General features: G+C 39.9%; 1 protein-coding gene across 4 annotated transcripts in view; it reads left to right on the forward strand.

Annotated features, from left to right (window-relative positions):
• adamts17 (ADAM metallopeptidase with thrombospondin type 1 motif, 17) overlaps window positions 1–15,314 on the forward strand; it is a 108,667-nt gene extending 93,353 nt beyond the window's left edge. For 2 of the 4 annotated variants that reach the window (XM_034581651.1, XM_034581652.1), the window contains exons 19-24: window positions 2,011–2,170; window positions 7,352–7,487; window positions 8,664–8,868; window positions 10,178–10,330; window positions 13,305–13,482; window positions 15,056–15,314. In XM_034581651.1, the coding sequence (XP_034437542.1) occupies window positions 2,011–2,170; window positions 7,352–7,487; window positions 8,664–8,868; window positions 10,178–10,330; window positions 13,305–13,482; window positions 15,056–15,207 (984 nt within the window). In that variant the 3' untranslated portion in view covers window positions 15,208–15,314. Of the gene's footprint in view, window positions 1–2,010; window positions 2,171–7,351; window positions 7,488–8,663; window positions 8,869–10,177; window positions 10,331–13,304; window positions 13,483–15,055 lie in introns of those variants that run through there. The other 2 variants (XM_034581653.1, XR_004613492.1) reach the window with 2 other exon arrangements.
• Window positions 15,315–21,209: the final 5,895 nt, after the last annotated feature.

The raw sequence follows: 21,209 nt of genomic DNA on the forward strand, positions 1-21,209 counted from the left end.
AGATAAAATAAAACATGGCTTTTGTCAGATTTGGGCTATTTGTGTAAGCAGGTGTCTCCAAGTTTGTGAGGGAAGAAGCTTCCTTCTGTATCACTACACAACTACAACTCTTTTTGTAGTCCAAACAACTCTAATAGTTTCCTAATAGTGACTTCCAGCAGGACTAGGCTCCATGTCACAAAGTAAAAGACATCTCAAACTGGTTTCATGAACATGATCACCAGACACCGGTTGTGAATCCAGTAGAACCTTTGGGATGTGGTACAACAGGAGACGAGCAACATGAATGTGCAGCTGACAAATCTGCAGAGATGATGTGATGTAGTCATGTCAACCTGCAGTAGAATGTTAAAGGAAGGTTTCCAATAACTACCTATTGTCAGTAGGGTGTTAATAAAGTGCTCCGTGAGTGTAGCTCTATAGTTAATTTGCTGAAAAGAACACACACAGTCACCCCATGCAGAGCTGGAGACATGGCTGAACAGCTCATTACACTTTTGGGCATAACTGTAAGGCATTGGTCTGGAGTGTAATGGAAGCTAATGAATCCCATTTCAGGGATTTCCATTTGTGACTAAGGGCTCTATGTTCATGATCTGTGTATGGTCTAAAGCACATGGTGAAATAGCTCCTATGATGGGTCCAAATACACATGTACACAATGCTGCATGTTCTTAACAGTTCAACCTTAGTATCATCAGCCCATAAAACGTTCCCCCACCACTGTGGAGTGTCAGGGTGCTCTTTGAACTACAGAATCTATATCTTTTCCTCTGTGTAGTAAGTGTAGATGAGCCCAGTTTTCCTACCCTTATGATGCGAGCGCCAACAGGTTATGGGCCCAGGAGGGAACTTGAAAGCAGATGGCACTGGTTATGTTTCAACGGAGATGAGAAGATTTATGAGTTATAGGAGACAAAGTTTTTAGGCCACCATCTTCGATGAGTCAGGTGAGGAAAATGAAGGTAAAGATAAAGCAGAAAATTAAGAGATTTAAGCCGAGTTGATACAGTTTTTGAATGATAAAAGTCTTTCCCTAATATTGAGAGAGGCATCGGACAACTGGAGAAAAGCCTTACAGATACTGAGGGGAAATTACACTGGAAAAGGGAAACCACGCTTGATTTTTTCTACACCGAGCTAACATCTCTACTGAAAACCACCAACGAGAGCGTCGTGGACTACATTATTTGTGCAGAAACAGCTATCACAGCACTGAGAAATGCTGGTAGAGCAACATCACACATAATCATGGATATTGAGAAGTTTAAGATGTGTGATGAAACTTTCCAGCCGAAAGATAACTTTGTGGAGGTGGCTCACGGAACAAGAACGAGCGGTGTCGCTTTGAAGACAGGTGAGGCGGAGATCTGCCTGAAGGATACAAAGGTTGCAGTGAACTTTGGTAAAGGATGTAACCAGCTCATACACAAGAACGGTTCCAAATTTGACATTAAGGAGGCTTTACTACGTAAACACTGAAAACTTTGAAACTGATGATAATACCTTTATTATAATCAAATATGGCACGGAATACTTGGTCACTGCAATTATGATGATGTGTCACAACTTGAGAAGTTAATAGAGTTAATGAAAATCAAGGGCAAGGTTGATAAGTCTAACCTGAACTGTGAAGTCTTTAAACAAGGGAAAGGTTTTCAGAGTAGGAACAGAGAACCAGAATTGAAGAGAAAAAGAATTGGATGGTGCATTCATCTCCTCCGGTGCACTCTCCTCCTGCATTAGCTAACTTGGTGCATTTCTTATTGTAAAACATTTCACATGCAACATCAACAGCAGGAAGTGTTTGGTTTACATTAACACAACACAACTCCATTATGGCTGGAAGTGATCAGTTCAACAGAAGCATAAGGCTAATATCTGGTATTACAAAAAGGACTGGTGAAGATTAAATGTTATTTTTGCAAATAAATATTAAAGGACGATAAAATGAGTGAAGGTTGATAAGATACAGCTTTTCTTTTGTCTAAACCTCTGTCATGTCCCCAGGTGCTGCTCTTTCATGACCAGAGCTATGGTATCCACTATGAGTACACAGTGTCTCTGAACACATCTCAGGGCAGGAGAAGTGAGGAGCACAAGGAACAAGAGTATCTCTACATCTGGACGCACAGCAGCTGGCAGGACTGTACTGTCCAATGTGGAGGAGGTAACACACACTCATACAGTATATGCACATGCAAACTATGACTCATGGACACACTCATCATCATTATCACATAATGTTATGTAAAACATTATCTCTGTGGGGAAACCAAGGTTGTCTCAACAGTAAAATAATGTTATGTTGCAGCAATGAAATTGTGTTTATAAATATTGTTTACTTTTATTTTAAATGACCGTTGCCATGATTTCAACCATATCTGTTTATGTTTTTGGGACATTTATCCTTGTTTTCTTGAAAAAAGCAGATGGGATCAGGAACCAATAGACACTGTCTACGACTTCAGAATATCAGAAACTGTTGAGAGTCCTTGAGGGGGAAGTTTGCTTGACAAAAGTTACATAAAACATAGTCAAGACAAGCAAAAATGCCAACTTTAATCAAATTTATTAGTGACGGATGAATGTCCGTATTTCTCTCACAAATAATCAGGAGAGTGAACTGCATTGAGCAGAAAAAAACATCTACTGTAAGGCCAGGCGCCTCGCACGAGCTCCACTGGCCGAGTCAGAGTGCCTCCAGCCAGGCTACGCCAGAGACACGCCGGAAACGCATTTCTCCGCGCCGGTCAGCACGCAAATCTACTTCTTCTGCTACTTTGTAATCCGTTCAGTGTAGGGGTTCGGGGGGAAATGATGATGATGGTCTTCACAAGTGACTGACCTACGCAAGCCCCCCGAATCCACCCCCCATCTGGATTCGGGGAAATGTAAACTCCAGGAGAAGAGCAGGAATATGAATAGTATGGGATGCATATTTGTTCATTTATATCATATACAGTATATGCTTTCTGGCCCATATAATAGAACAGACGTTATTCACCCACTCATTCCTGACAGAGAACCACGTAGTTAACTACTCTCCTACACTCTAATTCTGAACAAAATAAAAACCATAATTTACTACTTAACATATCACCATACATGTGTTTGCATCCCTGTACTCAAGTGAATCAGGTCAAAGCATTATTCCCAAACTTCCCAAAATCGTATCTCAATGCCAGAGTAGGAGGAGCAAGAAGGATGAACACAAGTGCATTACTGGCATGCCACTTTGACCAAGTTTACTTTCTATCAGCTGTTGACAACAGTGAATCCTTTAAACAGGAAGTGGTACACAACAAATGACCAGATGTGCTTTGTGTTTGTGCATGGGTGCTTGAGCTATTGAAGATGACAGAGAACCTAAACGTCAGATTGAATTATCAAATTCAACTTGTTACATCCCAACATCAAGGCCTCTGCAATAAAAGAGATATGTTCTATCTTCTCAAATGGAGATGACTAATGATTATATTAACTAATCTAAAAAATAAAGAGCAACATGGATAACAGTAGTACTATGGGTCTCATAGTTATCTGGGGTCTCATAACGGTGTTCGGGATTCATACTAAAAGTGTGCGTGCGCACAAGAGCCGGAAATGGCGTACGCAAAAGAAAATTCTGATTTATAAAACCGTGCGCACGCACACCTGAATGCAATGTTCACTTTATAAATCACAGGCCACCTGGAAACGTTCGTACGTGGATCTGCCTCATACTCCGCCCTCCACAAGCCCACTTTCAACCATAAATGGTCAATGCAAAGCACGTCATGAATATTAAATTATGCTGCTGACCAATGGGTTTCCACCGTGAGTCCTGATGGAGTCACGGCATCAAGCGATGAGAAGAGGAAGCGAAACTTTCTGACACTGACATCGAGGTGTTTGTTAGTGAGGTGGAGGTGAAGAGTGATTCATGGGACAGCAGTGATGTCACTAATAAAGAAAATACACTGATACTCTGCTGCTGCTGTTAACACAGTGAGTGAGAGTGAAGACGATAGAAAGAACGGAGCCTGAAATTAAAAAAGATCTAATTCAAAGGTGGAGGCAAATTTTTTTTTTAAACTCTCAGAATTTGAAGGGAACTTTTTGTATCTCATGTTCGTATTTTAATCATCTAAAACTGCAGGATTATTGAATTCAGAGACAGCTGTGATGTCCTCAATCTATAGAATTTAACAGAATTATTATTATATGCTTGTGTTTGTACTGGGATGGTTCGGTACCGTCGGTCGATCTGTGTGATGCTGGACTCAGTTCAGCACAACGATCACAGATCACAGATCAATAGAATCTATATTAGCTGAACCCTCTATTGTTCCTCATCCTTCCATTCGCATGCACCAATCACGCAGAATCACGCACCAGTGTCACGGCAGTATTTATTTATTTAGAGCAACCGGACCGATTACTTCACATCAGTGGATCCTAACCTCCACTCTGCGATATTATTTGGAAAGTTTATTAATTTCTTGTAAGTGATCTCCAATGCGCTCTGTGCGCTCTGTGCGCCTGATGGCACAGTCACGTTCACTGCAGTGATTTGATGATACATTCACAGTGTTAGAAGATATTGTTAAAAACTGTTAATGACTCGGTTCTGTAACTCGGCTGTTTAATGGAATCTAAACGTAATTTGCTGTAAGTTGTTTTATATATTTTTCAATTAAAAGGTTCGTGTGGAACAGATATGTCGCACGAGCAAAACTAAGCTGTTGGTTTTAATGTAAATGATGAAGTGGATCAATAATCTGGCTTCAGTTCACCACCTCACGTCTGCACCACCACTTTCCCGTCTCCAAAATGTTTGTACGCATGGGTCAGAGTTTGCGTGGAAATACGCAAATTTTCCCGTCAAGTTTGTTTTTATAAATCCTAACGTTTGTGTGAGAAGTGGCGTACGCACGTTTCAGGCCCCGTTTTGTGCGTACGCAATGGTTATAAATGAGACCCCTGGTCTAATTCTTGTTATTATAAAGATCCTAACACAAAATGTGACTGATTCTTGAGTAACACAAGCATTAGTTTTACTGTTGTGTTGGTTGCGTGTTTACAGAAGCGTGTTTGCAATGTATTGACATGCAGAGTACACTTTACATCCGACCTTGATCTCAAATCTAATCCACCAGTAAGAAGTGATGCGCTGAGCTGTGGTGGGGTTACCCCCAGCTGCTTCACTGACTCCTAATCCAGAAGCACCTGACCTCATCTCCTGGATCAAATATTTCTCGTAATAATTAGGCTATATCAAGTGGAGAACAATAATTTTCCACTGAAGGAAACTCCCTCACTAAAACAGGTAGTAAAAAATTGCACAAAGTGCATGGTGACAGTGGAAACTGTATAAACATAAAAATGTTTGCACTAACTAAAATGTTTTTTGTTGGAATAAATCCTCATCTATTGACCTCATTATGGATTTGAGTTAAGAGCAGAAGTGAAGATATGAGTTATGAATAGAAGCATGTCAGGTGTCTGGGAAGACAATGAATACAAATCTATTCAGGGATTTAATTTAGTTAGTTCAGTAACTTTCTGCTACATCACTTACTTAGAGCAAGGAAAGATTTGCATGTACTATTTAAGACAGCTGTTCTAATTTTGCATAATTTTCTGGAAATAAAGATGTTTAGAAATATTGCACTTTCTTGTACTCCTTGAACATTGAAGTGGCCCTCCCTTGAGATGACACTACCATTAGTGGCCCCAAGCTTATTTGAGCTTGAGACCCCTGCTCTAATGAATGTTTACAGTACCTGGTTGAATCAGAGATGCCTAGAATTCAGCCTGTATTCAGGGTGTACTTACAAAAATAACAGATAATGATCCCAATAAAAGGCTTTGTCACCATGACATGAGTAACATTATTGGCTTAATAAGATATGTGGGTGTAATGTCTTGGCATGTAACAGTCCGGGAAATCTAAGAAGATCAGATAATAGTTTTGGCCTGTTAAACCTCATGCGGAGTTGATGGGGGAAGAATTGCAGGGAGTTTGGACAAAGAGACAGATCAGTGTAGAACCAGTTGCTAATCCAATCCGATGATGATATTTGACATATTTGACCCCCCCGCCAACACACACACACACACACACACACAGCCCAGGGTAATTATAACCCCTACCTACCCCATGCTGATTTCTTGAGCAGCTCTTTTATCCTCTTAATGCATGGTGATATTAGTACCCAGCGTTCAAAACATTTCAATTTATGAGGTCAGGTGCTTCTGGATTAGTGGTCAGCAAAGCAGCTGGGGGTCAGCCCACTGCTGCTCAACTTATCTCTTTTTAATGGCACATCACACATCAGGTGTGCAGGGGAATAAGAGCTGCAGTTTTTCTTGTTAGGACAGTCTTTACAAGACACAACAACACCCTTACTAAAGTCTCACAAGTTGATCCCCAATAAACATCCAACAATCCCAGAGATTAGTTATTACTATTTTATGATCCAAACACATAGTCTAAAGCATATAGAGCAAGTGCAGTTAGGGTATTTCCAAACCTTTATTGTTTAATGTTGGAAAATAAGGTCAGTGCAACATGCATATTGTTCACAAGGGTTGTACTTAATCTCTTTATTAATCATAGATGTGTTTTAAGCATAAGATGCAATAAATCAGTCAGAGTACCATCACCAATTCCCTATTAAATCCTGGTGGGCTTGCACCTTGGTAGTAAGAGAGAACACGTCTCTGAAGAGGAAACAGCTCTGCTCATGCTTGTGTGAAATCAGATCATCTTTGTTTGTAACAAGCATGTCAACACTTTATGTCATAACAATGCACTTTTAAAAAGTCATTGACTTCAGAGTAGCTTTCTGCTGCCTCAAGATGGCGATGGGCCAGCAAAGCACCTGTTGACACATCATTTTAATGCCAACATACCATTGATGTGTTCAGATGGGTGCAAGTGCATATGCTTTTTAAACAATGTCATGAAAATGAAAATTGTTTTCCGGTATAAAACAGTATGACTTTAGGGCAGGTCTAAGAAAGGGCTCATTGAGGTGAGAATCAATGTTCTTTTACTATTTTACTAATATACCCACTTATCCTTTAGTGACACGTCTATGTCACTAAGTAACATGCAACATGGATGAATGACTAGTTTGGCTCAAATTTGTACGGCAGTAAGCTCATCAAACCTCTGGTCTAGGGTCGTGATATTTCCACACACATCCTCAGAGCAGTTGACCAATCACAAGTGTGGGCCAGCTGACCAATTAGAGCAGGCTTGTTTGGACACAGGCTGAGAGCCCAGTCTGCTTGCTGAAAATGTTTGTAACAAAACCTCTCGAAACAAGTTGACTACCGTCTTATTTTTGTGTGTCTGCAGGTGAGCGGAGGACAGTGGTTTCCTGTATGAGGATTGCCAATAAAACCATGGAGGGGGTGAACGATAGTTACTGTCAACTGGAGAACCGACCACAGCCCCATGTGCGATCCTGCAACTCTCACCCCTGCCAGTACTGGTGATGCATGTGCTCGCACACATACTTACAAACCCAAACACACAGTGGTCCTCAGATTTTAGACTCACTAGGTGGACTATGTAAGGTGGTCTCATGTCTGGTTTGAAATAATTTAACGAAAGAATCTTTTGTTAACATAAAATGAGTACATTTGTGTTTTTTAGTAATCACTTGCAGTAGTATGAGTATGTCACAGTGGTAGATACAGTTAAATATTTCAGTAATTTATCCGAGTTGTCAGTGAACATGTCAGCCTTATAATCCGGACTACACTGTCAGATCATGACTTTATAACCTTATAACTTCCTTTAAGTTTCTCCTTGTTAGAGAAGCGTTTTTATACGTATGATATTTCTTTTACATTATTTAGTTTTTTTCAAAATAATTACCTTTTTTTAATTCAGCAAAATACACGTTGTATTAAAGGGATAGTTCACTGAAAAATGAACATTCAGTCATTATCTGCTCACCACTATGTTGATGGAAGGGTGGGTGAAGTGTTTGAAAACAAATCACTTTTGGAGTTTCTCCAGGGTAAACAGCATTGCAGCCAAATCCAATACAATTGAAGTAACTGTCTTCAAACAAAAAAAAAACGTTAAAAAAATAAAACGTAAAAACAAAAATCCTGTGGTGGGGGCACAGAGGATCTGTGACAGTCCTCCGGGACATGTTAAATGTTTTTGTCTTTGTCTACTTGGATGATATCCTCATCTTCTCCCTGGACAAGGCCACACATGTTCACCACGTTCGTCAGGTTCTGGAATGCCCCTTGGAACATCAGTTATATGTAAAAGCAGAGAAGTGTGAATTCCACGTTTCATCCCTGTCATTTCCAAAGACGGGAGCTCCTAGATAGATAGTTGAAGTCATGCTTTCTTATCTCCCTCATGTTTTTTGTGATTTTACTTCCTGATTTATTTTGTCGTACTCATCTCTCCTTCAGGTACCACCCCCCCCCCCCCCCCCCCCCCCGTATGTACTTTCTTGATTCATGTTGTTCTGGGTTTGTACCCTCATGGTTGAATGCACTTATTGTAAGTCGCTTTGGATAAAAGTGTCAGCTAAATGAAATGTAATGTAATGCCAATGTGATCTTAGAATCTAAGAATTTAGAGACAAAAGCAAATGGACTGTTTTAACATACTTTCTGGAAACACTTGATGTGTCTTATAGGTGGGTGACAGGTGAGTGGGGTTCCTGCTCCGTCACATGTGGTAGAGGTCTTCAGCAGAGGGAGGTGGTTTGTGTTTACCACCTACAGAACGGCTCACTCATCCACACCAGGGGCCTGTACTGCCAGGGAGGAAAACCTACTGTTCTGCAGGCCTGTGAGGGCCGCCTCTGCCTCACTGTGTGGGAGGCTTCAGAGTGGTCAAAGGTACGTTGTACACATACTGGGCTGATGTAATGTGAAAACCATTGCTGGCTCTGGGCCTTGTTTCCCATTAATGATTGATCACAGAAGGGAAATGTGTTTCCTAAGAGGGTTTCTGCATTTGCTTTTGAAGGTGTATGTAAGTTTTCCACCATAAAATGTGTAAAAACAACTAGACCTGTGTTATATTTGTTGAGTTGTGTTCTTACATTGTCAAACCTGTGTATGTTCCATTTGGTCTGTCAATGGCATCAAAATTGACCTTTTATCCAGTTTTAAGTCACATTTTTATAATACACTTTTTAACTTCATATTTGAACCATGGGTATGATTATTGTTATTGGATGTCTGGATCTTAAGTCATCAGAAAAACAATTGTGTTATGTTTGCAACAACTCTGGCTCACAGCCCTGCCAAGACATCCTGCGTGTCTGCAGCACAGCATTGGAAAAACACTAATTTTTCTTATGATCTTGATTTGAACATCTGGATCCTAGGTTACCAGAGAAAGAAGCTGAGCAAACGCTGGCTGCAGATCAGCTCACAAACCCTCTGAGACATTTTTTCATGTGAAACTGCTTTATTCAGAGCTTTCATGGGGTTTGATCACCAGTTCCTTCTGCAGATAATTCAGGTCCCAGTAAAAACCTCCTTAACGATTGAAGGAATCCTAACCTGTAGAAGCTGACTGCAATGACTCCAATGGTGGTGAACTCTCACGATCCCACGTGACACAAGAAAGTCTGTTTTTTGTCATTGTTTTGATTTAGAGACTCCAGGCAAAATACAATATTACATATTGTGCATTAAAAAGCTTGTACATGTTTCTCAAGTCAACACCTCAAAAGTGAGGATGCACCACCATTAAGAGTGTAGGATATATTGTGACAAAGCAGTATGAATGCCCAATACAAAGCTATTTTCCGTCGATCAAGAATACAGAATAGAGTCAGTATAAACAACACTGACCACTTTCATCCTTATGAGGTCAAAACTAATGGAGCGCGATTTGATATGTAATCATATCTGGCGGAGTGATTAAGTCGGAGCCTAGACGCCAAACACTAGCATGTTCTACTGTTGCAATAAACATTTGAAAGTGAGTTTGACTGAAATACAGTAATTGTAAAAATTTGTTGACCAGTGCCAACATGTAGCTCTTTTATGTGTTTTTCTATGTATAAGCAGTATAGCAGTTTTCTTATCTTCATTTTGCTCTCTTCAAAAACCAATAAGACTAACAAGTTGATTTTTTTAAAATAAGTAATTTAGTCCATTCTATCTATCCTCACTTTTCCACTTCTTTCTCCAGTGTTCTTCAGAATGTGGTCATGGTGTTCACCGGCGGACGGTATCGTGTACAAACCCTCAGGGTCTATGCGATCCCTTGTCCCAACCTTCCCAAGAGGAGCCCTGTGAGGACTACTCCAAATGTTATGAATGGAAGACTGGAGACTGGTCTAAGGTAGCACCATCTTCAAAGCCATTGGTTCATGCACAGAATTGTTAAATGTTGGATGAGGCTAGGAATAATCATTGTTATTACCACAAACTTTTACACGTACAGCATTACTTTTTAACACTTCCAGTGGCTTTTTTTTTTTTTACAAAGTAGTCTGAGATACTTTTCCACTGAAATAAACCTCTGTGTAACTAAGTTTTTCTGCCAGTTCAACAATTTTTATTTTTATTTGGAATCGGTTTTAGCAAAACACTTTGTAAGGTGAAACCCTTGTGATGCCTGGTTTAGATGTTTTTGTTGTTACTAACTGTAGTGGTGAAAAGTAATGATTCCTCAGGCAATCAGGGAAACATGACCCTCCCCTTACCTGCCCTGGTAGAGCCAAACAACATTGGAGCTAATTTGAATTGAATGCCTTTCTCAGGGTATTGGGAGCAGTAGAGAGGGGCAAGGCTATATATGTGTTAAGTGATTGATATACAATATGAAACAGTGAGTGCATTTTCTTGTCTGTCAGTAGATTCAAAGAATCAGTTCTTTTGACCCTCAGCTGTCCACTGTTCATCAGACTACCGTGGCTCTTGATTTTCTGATCCTCTCATTATCAATTCTCTGTGAAAAAAACAGCTCAATTAATTTGAGAGAAAAATTATGCTCAGTAAATAAGCTGTTGTGAAACACCATTCAACTGCTGGGAGTATTATCAACTTTTAAAAACATGGTGTAGTTATAGCAGTCTCACTGGATAAAACTGTCTTGAAGGTCTGGAACATTTGGATTATGAACTATGGTGATTCGACTGAATCACTATCCTATTATCATGTCAGTAAATCTGGTTTATAGGGACCATGACCTCTGAAGAAATACCAAAATCCTTTGATTAAAAAATTACAAATGCGTCAGACTATGGCTGTTAAAATGTATCCTGTTGCTCAAGCTCAACATACAGTGGAAATACCATTAAATGCCTGAAAAGGTGTGTGTGCCAGTTATTAAATTGGCACAACTGGTTAGAATTACAAAATGCATTCACATTAAGAGAGTTTTCATACAGTCCAACTGGAACAATTTGGGGACCATTTCAGAAAAACTTTATGCATATTATAAGGGGGGGGGGGGGGGAGTATTTCAGAAGATTAGGATGCTTCTTTCCTGTGAGATTTGTCTTAAACTAAGGAATCTAGGATTTTGCTTACATACCTTGTACCTCAAGTACTTGCTTCATCAAGTCAAAAACTAACTAAACTAATCTAATAGTAGATTTAATTAAATCACACACACTGACACACTGACACACACACACACACACACACACACACACACACACACAGGATAATCGTTTTTGCCATGTTCATGTTGACACTGGGCAGAATGACAAAATTGCCTCATTCTTTTGGTCCAATAGAACACCACCAGGGAAACCCATTAAGCGTGCAGTGTATGTCTGTTAAAATCACAACGTTCCACCTGAGGTCATAGACACAGGAGGAACTGGCCTCAACCTCCTTTTATGTAGTGGGAATTTGGCCGGAAGCTGCTGTTTAGAAAATAATTCACCATATTGTGTAGCCAAAAGAAGGAGGGACTGGGAGTAGTGAGGAAAGGGTTGTGGGTAGTGTTAGATCAAATATTTCCTTGTCATTAACCACTGCTATTGTCCTCCCTGTGTGTCCGTATGCTTGTATTATTTCACCTGCAGGTATAGACAAAAACAATACCTATTGAATGAGAGGTCGGTCCCATCCCGTCTGTCAAACAGGCTGGATGTCAGAGAGTCTAAAGATTTGTGAAATTATATTTAACTCGTCTGGCCTCTTTTGTGTAGAATGAATGTCATGCAAAATTTGGTCTGACTCGTAATTAAGAATGAAGGCTGAAGGTCAGATGATTGCTGAGATTGGAGGTAGAATCAAACATATACTAAAGAGGACCTTTCAAGATGTTGGGCTTATTTATTTTTCTTCAGAATGCGACCACAGATCACAACATGACTAAAATCTGATAATAAAAACAGATTGCCTACTATAAGCATAACACTTGCATTCACACCTGTATTAAATTCAGTTTTCCTCATCCACATATAAACCAACAAAATGATACATCTCATGTCTAGCTGATAATCATCATCAGTTTCAAGAGTCAAATTCTGCCATGTTAAACTTTCATTCATATCAATAATTTAGGTTTATTGGTTTCATAGTTTTTCATTGTTTTGAACCAGGACCTCCAGGATTTGCATCAATAAACGTGAAAAATAAGTTTTAGTAGCTACACCTGTTGTTTACATTTTTTAGATACCTACAGTATAAATTCTACATTATAGAAAAGTATTTCAATGATGCATGAACAGGGTGTTGCATGAAAGTGCAGTGATGATACAACACTACATCTCTTCTTACTCCCCGAATAAGCAAGTGAGTGAGACCAGGGGAAACCCACACAGATTGAGCTCAAGGCACACAGCTGTGTCATATAGTTACTTCATATGTTACCAGTAAAGGTGAAGAGCCTTAGATGCTCATTGTTTTAAATCACTTTCCAATTTCCCAACAGTGGCACAGGTAGATTCAATAATTCACAAACCCTTAAACTGGCCAAATGCAAACCCCATACATAGGTCTGTAGGTTTAAAAAAGTTGTAAAAAACATTAATAATTTGTTCAGTGTTGGTACTGTGGCCAAAGACAAGTAAAGTTTTGGGTTTGAACCATTTGGGCCCTTCTGTGCATGTTCTCTTCCTGCTTGTGTGAGTTTTATTCTGTACTAATGCAAGAAATGCAGTTCAAGGTGTCTTTCTTTGTGTCAGCCTTATGGTAGGCTGGTGACCTGTTTGATGTATCGCGTTTGTTTAACCTGTACAAAAACAATAATTTGTGGGTTCAACAGGATTTACTGTACAGGTCAATACAAATTTAAAATGAACCAACCAACCAACCAGGAAAACTGACACCTTCCATCTTTTAATCTGCTGTTACAGTGTTCGTCATCCTGTGGGAAGGGCCTTCAGTCACGGGTGGTCCAGTGTATGCACATAGTGACTGGTCGTCATGGTAATGACTGCCCAGTGACACTGAGACCACCAACCTACCGACCCTGCCACCATGGAGCGTGTAATGAGAAAATCAATGTGAACACCATCACCTCCCCCAGGCTAGGTGAGAAACTCCCCATGATTCAGTTTTACAGGTTCAAGGTGTTGTATGAAACGTTTCTCTGCCGTCGAAAAGGTTTTTTCTTGAATGGAGTGGTGGTAATGTTTGACACTTTGTTGTGTTTCATTGTTGTGTTTACAAGAAAAAATGTTTAGACATTGCCCTCTCAGCAGCTCTGCTGTAGTGGTATACTATAAGAAAATGACGGGCTAGCCACAGCTAGCTTGTTAGCATGCTAACTTCATAAGGCTGCTGCATATGCTTCTCTTCCTCTCAAAACTTCATCCGCTAACCTCTGGAAGGTTGCTGGTACTTTGTGCAAACCAAGTGGCATCATCCAGAATGTGCACAGGCCTCTTCACTATCTTAATACTGCTCTGTGAAGATTCTCTAAAGGACAAGTGCACACTTACCACCAGGAGCAAGGGCTACAGCTCTTTAGTGAGGAAGCTGTGTTACACCTGTAGACAGCATCTACTCTGCCTCTTGTGTCAGTTCAGGAACAAGTCTGACTGGAACTTGGCAGATGGTGTCTCAGATGAGCTGCCATGCCGGTGAATGCACACAATTCTTACGTTTAGTGAGGTGTATACAGTCTTTGGGTGAGAAGAACTCTCTAGTCTCATGGCTCCTGGCATCAGCCAATTCTGCTTCATAGGATCTCTGCTCCAATTAGTTACTTTGATGGACCTTGAGTGTTAGTGTTCATAGTGTTCATAATCCACACCCTCGTTTTATATTACATATTGGGGGTTATTCAACCAAGGAACCTCACCAGCCTGGACTATACTCTGTTGGGGGGAGACAGGGTGGCTGCAGAACCCTCCAAGAGCTACTGATAGTCCTGTTGCACCTCCTGCTGGAGCTGAGCAAACCTGTGTTGGACTCTCTTCTGCCTCTCCCCCTGCTGCTTATGCTCCTTTTCCTACCTGGCATCCCATTTGGCCTGCTTCTTCTGCATCAAGGATCTCAGAAGGGTTGAGCAATGCCCCCTGCTCCACCCGACTGGTAATCTCAAACCTTTCCAAGTAGGCCCTCACTTGCTTGAAGCCATTTACGTTGAAAGACATCTGTTGCTGCAAGTTATGGGGAAGCCGGAGTGACCTGGATGAGGTTTAGGAGGCAGACTCGAGTCCACAAAAGTTATTTGTTTGCAAGTAGCACCATGATTTATTTTAATTGAAATTAAGAAAAAAAAAAAACATATGGTAAAACTATCTACAGATAAATCAACTTACAGTAAGTAGTAGTGCTATAACAATAGCATTAACAATGCTATAATAATGGTCATCACAAACAAAGCCATGATTGTGGGAACATGTTTGCAAAGCTACAAATAGCAGATGGAATATTTTCTGAAACAATTAACAAACACAGACAGAACTTTGTAAAGTGTACATAGTGTAATTGAGGGAAAGATTGTGTGTTTTCACCAACTGTGTCACACAGTTGGTGAAAACACTAATTTGGCTTTGGAAAGTAATAACAAAGCATTTTGTTTTTCAGTTTGTTGAACTTGTGAAACATCACACGTGAATACTGACTTGCTGTCTTTGTCTCATTTCACCCTCCTCAGCTGCTTTGACCTACAAATGCATGGGGGACCAGTGGACAGTGTACTGTCGCGTGATCCGAGAGAAGAACCTCTGTCAGGACATGAGGTGGTACCAGCGCTGCTGTGAAACCTGTAGGGACTTTTATGCCAAGAAAATACTGCACAAGAGCTAATGACCAAATACACCCACTTTCCTCTGAATAGTGCTCAATTTTGAAAATGTTTTTAATATTAATAAATTAGAAAACAATTTTTATTATTGATGGAACTTTTTGTATTTTAAAAAAAATGGCAATTTCACAAGTGTACATTTGAAATGGGCTTATAAGCTTCTAGTTTGATGAAGACTTTAAAATGTCCAATGTTTCTTTTGCTGTACACCAAAACAATTCTAAACAAAAGGAGTCTATGGAAAACCAATCCAGACAGCTGTATTTCACATAAATGAAAATACGTGCTTGAAGTTGACTGGCAGGTCTATGAGCTATCATAGGGCTGAGCCAGAGCTTTTTTAATTATGCTCTCCATTGTATCTTTTTTTTCTCTGTGCTGTACTGTATTATAGCTAATTGTTGCAATTTGAAATAACTAGCAATAGGTTTATATATAGGTAAACTTACGTGCTTACATTTTTATTAAGTATACTGTAATAATATGTAAGATCAGGAGCCATGTGAAAATACTGTAGAATTACAGTAATTAAACCCAGCCAATGATAGGAGACCCACTGATCCACTGGTCTGTTTAATGGCTGTGGATAGCCCATGTAGCAGAACATTATTGAACTTTCATTCTAAGGGCACAATACACGGTAGTTTTTTTTCCTTCCACTTGATGGATTTAAATCTATCTTGCCTACAATATGACTCTGTTTACTCTAAGATTGATTTAACTTCATCACTTAGATCAACTGTGCACCTCAGAGCAAAATCTTGTTTTGCAATATTATCTGTTAGGCCTGTCAGCAGGTGGAGTTCAGTATGAGCATAGAAAAGCGACACTTTTAATTGGCTGTTAGTTTTTTCGTTTCAGGTGCATTATATCTGAACTAAATTTAGATGCTATTTTACACACATTTGTTTTACTAAGGCACATGTATGCATCTCTGCTGGCCAGATCACCATCTGATTACAATTACTCTCAGTTTCCAGGCTTCACACCAATCAGGGTCAACTTTGCTTTAGTCCAGGGGGTGGTGCTAATGCACCTGAAGAGTAGTGGAAGAGTATCTGCTGCACTCCAGCAGTTTACTTGCAATAATAACCGTAAGCTTCACAGCCTTCATTATCTCAACACCCTGAACAAACCAGATCACTGCGGTCTCACATGCAGTTACATTCCCTTGAAAACCAGCATGATTTTTTATTTAAACATAAATTATTATCAAATTTAAAGTCAAATTCTTAATTCTCATGCACTGTGACATTTTCTCATACGTGTACATATAAACTTGTAAAGATCGGATCACACATTGTGGTACAGGCTCTCAGAGTGGTGTAAATGATATATATAATACATAAATGACCGTATTCTGCAACTTCTCACCTTGTCACTAAATTGTAGTGGGGTGTTGGCTGGGACACAATCTCAGACCTTTTGTTTTAATATGGAGTTTTACATTTTTAAAGACTGTCAAATGGGAAAAGGTATAAAGCTTTTCTATACGGAGCTAATAGTCTTCTGGTGCTTTTCTGCATTGAGCATCACACAGGCCAGTGGTAACAGATGCAGTAGAGACACTTAATTAAATAAAATCCATCTTACTTGTATGAGAGGTCCCCTAACTGCTTGTTTCTGCTGCCTCAAGCTGCCAGTCACACAGATGAGCTATTCCTTTGCAAAAGAAAAACCTTTGAAGCTCCAGGCAGCATCTCATTAAGAGACTCCTGACTGCTACGGACCACAGTATGATGACGTGACCAAAACAGGTAACTGAGCTATCTCTATTGCTGGCAAGCTAGGCAGATGAATTTGTACAAGTTGGGTGGAAATGGAGTTCCCAGAGCAATGGCTTTGTTTGTCACTGCTTTAAATATTGTTTTCAGAAGTTTGTTCCCTCTGCATAAAACTGACACTAAAGGCCTGGAGGAAAGCTGGTTGTAGTAATCTTTAAATGGTAAAATGTAAAATACATCATATCGTGTGTGTGTGTGTGTGTGTGTGTGTGTGTGTGTGTGTGTGTGTGTGTGTGTGTGTGTGTGTGTGTGTGTGTGTGTGTGTGTGTGTGTGTGTGTGTGTGTGTGTGTGTGTGTGTGTGTGTGTGTGTGGTAATACAAAAGGCCTCAGTCTTTTCTAAGGTGCTATCTAATGACCTGTTTCACTATTGTGGAATTCAGCTTATGACGGTCCTCTTTTCATTGTTAACTGTTATTTGTTTTTGTATGTTGTATTGTTATTTAACAACATTGGCTTTTCTTGACGAATCTTTTTGGCTTATATATTGAAAACATGCTTAATTATACCTGGACTGTACTTTTTTTGTTGCAGTGTGTTTGTTACATAAACTGCCATCATGTGTATTTTATGGTGCTGATTTGGAACTGACTTGATAATCTGTTTTTAGAGGGATTTAACCATTTGTCTGTTGTTCTGTGCAGTCACACTATATATGTACTGTTGTCTGCTCTGTGTCACCTATTCTTCAGACCATTTTGAGCAAGAAGCTGAACGATATAATCTACTCAACTACTGTAAAGTGATTCTCTTTTATTTTGTTAAGTAATAAATTATGTGATTGTACATGTAAAAAGGAACTTACCCACTGAGATATGTGGATGATACAATTAAAGCAGAATGCAGACTGCTCTCCTCATCCTGTCCTCACAAAAAATTGCTATACACTGTAGAAATACATAAACGTATAACTTATTATGACAAAGTAGCCAGCATAGATAAAGGCTGTTCATGATTTATGTAGTTCATTGATAGATAAATACTTTCCCTCACTCTTCATGAAGATTGAATGAGGCAATGAGATTCAGCTCAAAATCTGGAAGAAATTTAGTTAATTATGTGGTTTTAAGGGTCAGGTTTGCATCTCATTAGCTCATTAGTTTTTAACCTTTTCAACTCGATTTAAATTCTGCATTTATATGAACACCTTACAAATACTGTATACTATGAAACACTGTGATAAGTCAGTATTCATATTTAATGATGTGTTGATCCATTATAAGGACATGATAACATTTAAATAAACTGACAGAGTTTACAAGATCAGTTTTGAAATCTAATGTCCAGTCTCCAACAGTGTACAGCAGTGGTATATCTGATGAATGCCTCATATACAACAATCACAAAACTATCTAACAAGGTTTCCCAGTAAGACACGAGGCATGACAGGCAGGTGATTTGTGGAGTGGGGACTGGGCAGACCAATCAGGGAGCAGGCACCAGAAACAGGACCACTTGCAGCAGCCATTGAAGATGAGGGAAGGCCACGCCTTCCTAGATGCCAACAACCGCAGAACAGGAAGGGCACGCCTTGATTTCGTTTCGTTGTATGTGACCCCTCCTCACCTGCCTCTTTTGATAGTTATTTACAGAAAATAAAATTTCAAGATACAATCAAATTTCTCATATTTCAGTCAGCCAGAGCTTGTGGAATAGATTAAAATGTAATTGTAGAATATGTACAGTATTACATTTTGGCTGCTAGGCTCTGACCTGGTTCCCGACAAGGAAATATCAAGCTAAACTTGGCAGGGAGGGGGCTGTGAGGATATTAACTCGCCTTCAAACTCAGTGTCTGCAGGTGGATTCTGGGGTTGACGAGGGGCTTTTGCGGTACAGACATCATAAGCCACAGTAGCAATGGCAGCAAGCAGCAGCATGACTTATGGCTAGCTGTTTGGAACCAGAATGATTAGAGTATGGCCTAAATACTCTGCCATGAGTGAACGGGTATGTTTGATGAGTATGTGTTGCAGTGAGAGGAGTATGCTATAACTGCAGCAGCAGACTCAAGTTCTGCTCACAGGAACAGGATTTGTTTAAATTCAATAAGACAGCTCATATGGGAGAGATTAATATATAAATGTAGAATATGTACAGCATCTACTGCCATCTCGGCTCTGACCTCATTGCTCACCATGAGTTCAGCTCAGCAGAACTCTCAGGAGTACTGAGCAACTGTCTTGCTTCCCCAAAAAACACTGATCAAGAGCCCAATACCACAGTGAGAAATCATCAACATGATAATTGACAGGACCAACTTCCACATAGCCAATCACCTGAGCTACAAGTCGAATTGAATATGTAGTGTGCACAGTGAGCACTCAATATGTGGGTAAGGGCACCAGGCAGTTTGACCACTCATCTGACAGCCCCCAACACCATGAGAGGAAGTTGCTTTGGATTAACGGGTTAGGGTTATTCCTAATTCTAATCCCTTACCCTAGTCCTCTATTCATTAGAGTCTATAAAATAAGATATACTCAATCTTTTGTTGCCGAAAGTCCATAAGAAGATGATTTTTGCTGCAGACGTTTGCCACCTCCCTGGCTGTGTGCTAGAAATACAACGTTATACTACAACAAAGAGACGGTCCCAGCTAATAATGTAGGCATACAGGTATGTTTTTCTTTGTTTTCTCCAGTCATGTTGCAGCACTTTTGATTCTTCATCTTTCTACTGCATAGATACACTAGTTTTATTAGAAGGCCATTCTCCAAGCAGTGAATTACTTCTTTAAAGCAGGGAAACTACTACATGGATGCAGGGGCCATGGCCTATATTGAACTCTTCAGCTAAACCTATTGATAAGCTTAACCTCTCTCTCCAGTCCCGCGTTGCACAGTAATTAGCAGCTTAGATTGTAAGGTATCAGTCTGGGAAATCAGAGGTTTGAAGATGCTACCTGTCTTTTTTCATGAATTAAAGTGTATTTCAATGAGCTGGGGGCAGTAGTTACCACCATAGACTTGATATGAATATGGAGACATGACAGCTCCCTAAAAGTGAAGTCATCTGAGTCGCCCTCTGGTGGCTGGTTGCAGTATGGGGTCATATGCCCTGCTTCCTCTATGTTAGTATGAGGGACATGGATCAAACTAAACAATACATATTTAATGCTTTTTTCCAAACATGCTTTTTGTCATTTTAGGTAGTTATCACACTGATGTGTTTTCAAGTGCTCATGTTTCTGTTTAGGTTTTAATAACTAATTTAATGCTAAAAAACAGAGAGAAACATCAAGGCAGACAGCTGAGACTGACTCCTGATTGGTCGAGCATGTGTCGCGGCTACAGAGTAAGATCATGTCAAAAGCACAGCATTTATATCCAGGACATTTTTGTTTCATTTTTGCACAACTGGAGGAATTGGTAAAGCATCTTCACATTTTCACATAGAGTCTATGGTTACCATTGTCAGCTATCACAGCAAGAAAATCCTAGGTTCAAATTTGACAGCCAGTCTCTGTGTAGAGTGTGTTTGTTCTCCATACACAAGCTTCCTTCCACAGTCAAAGATATGCTTGTTGGGTAATTGGTGAAATTGTCAAAATGTGAGTGTGATTGGTGGTCTCCATTCAGTATGCCTTCAACATACAGTACATCTTGAATTCAGTTTCATTCATTAAGCTCAATTTTTCATTCCATGTTCAACATGCACACTGTGGCTGTAAAAATCACAGTTCTGTCCTCCATGTTCTTTGTTCTTTGCTTAATGTCTCAAGTGACTAGGTTTAATGATTCAAGTGGAGAAAGGATTTGTTGTTACGTCTCAGGGATTTAATGAACACTAAGCCTTGAGGCTGTACCCGCTTCTAACAGGCCACAGCACAGAATGCTTTCAGCTGCCAGAAGAACAGTGGAAACAGTGAAAACACCTAGTTTCTCTGGTCACAGCTGCTCAGTGATCAGCGCCTCCACGTCATGATCAGAGTAGAAGCTGCAGTTGGTTTGTACCGAGCTGGAGTTTCTGTGTCCTCTCTGCTCTCACTTGAACTAATAAACACTCATCACTAGTTATCAGGACCTGATCAGCACATGAAGTCACTTAGTGTTTGTTTGATTGACTCCAGAGTTTATGAGGCTGCATTTAAACATCATGAAAATTACTCGTCTACATGTTGTGCTCAGTACAACATGTAGACGTGACGCTCACAGTCAGGACTCAGTGTTAAAATGAGCGGAGCGACATGCAGACATGATCCGACACCATCGATTCATAA

Source organism: Hippoglossus hippoglossus, chromosome 3 (genome assembly GCF_009819705.1).
Source record: "Hippoglossus hippoglossus isolate fHipHip1 chromosome 3, fHipHip1.pri, whole genome shotgun sequence".
In the NCBI taxonomy this organism is placed as follows: domain Eukaryota; kingdom Metazoa; phylum Chordata; class Actinopteri; order Pleuronectiformes; family Pleuronectidae; genus Hippoglossus; species Hippoglossus hippoglossus.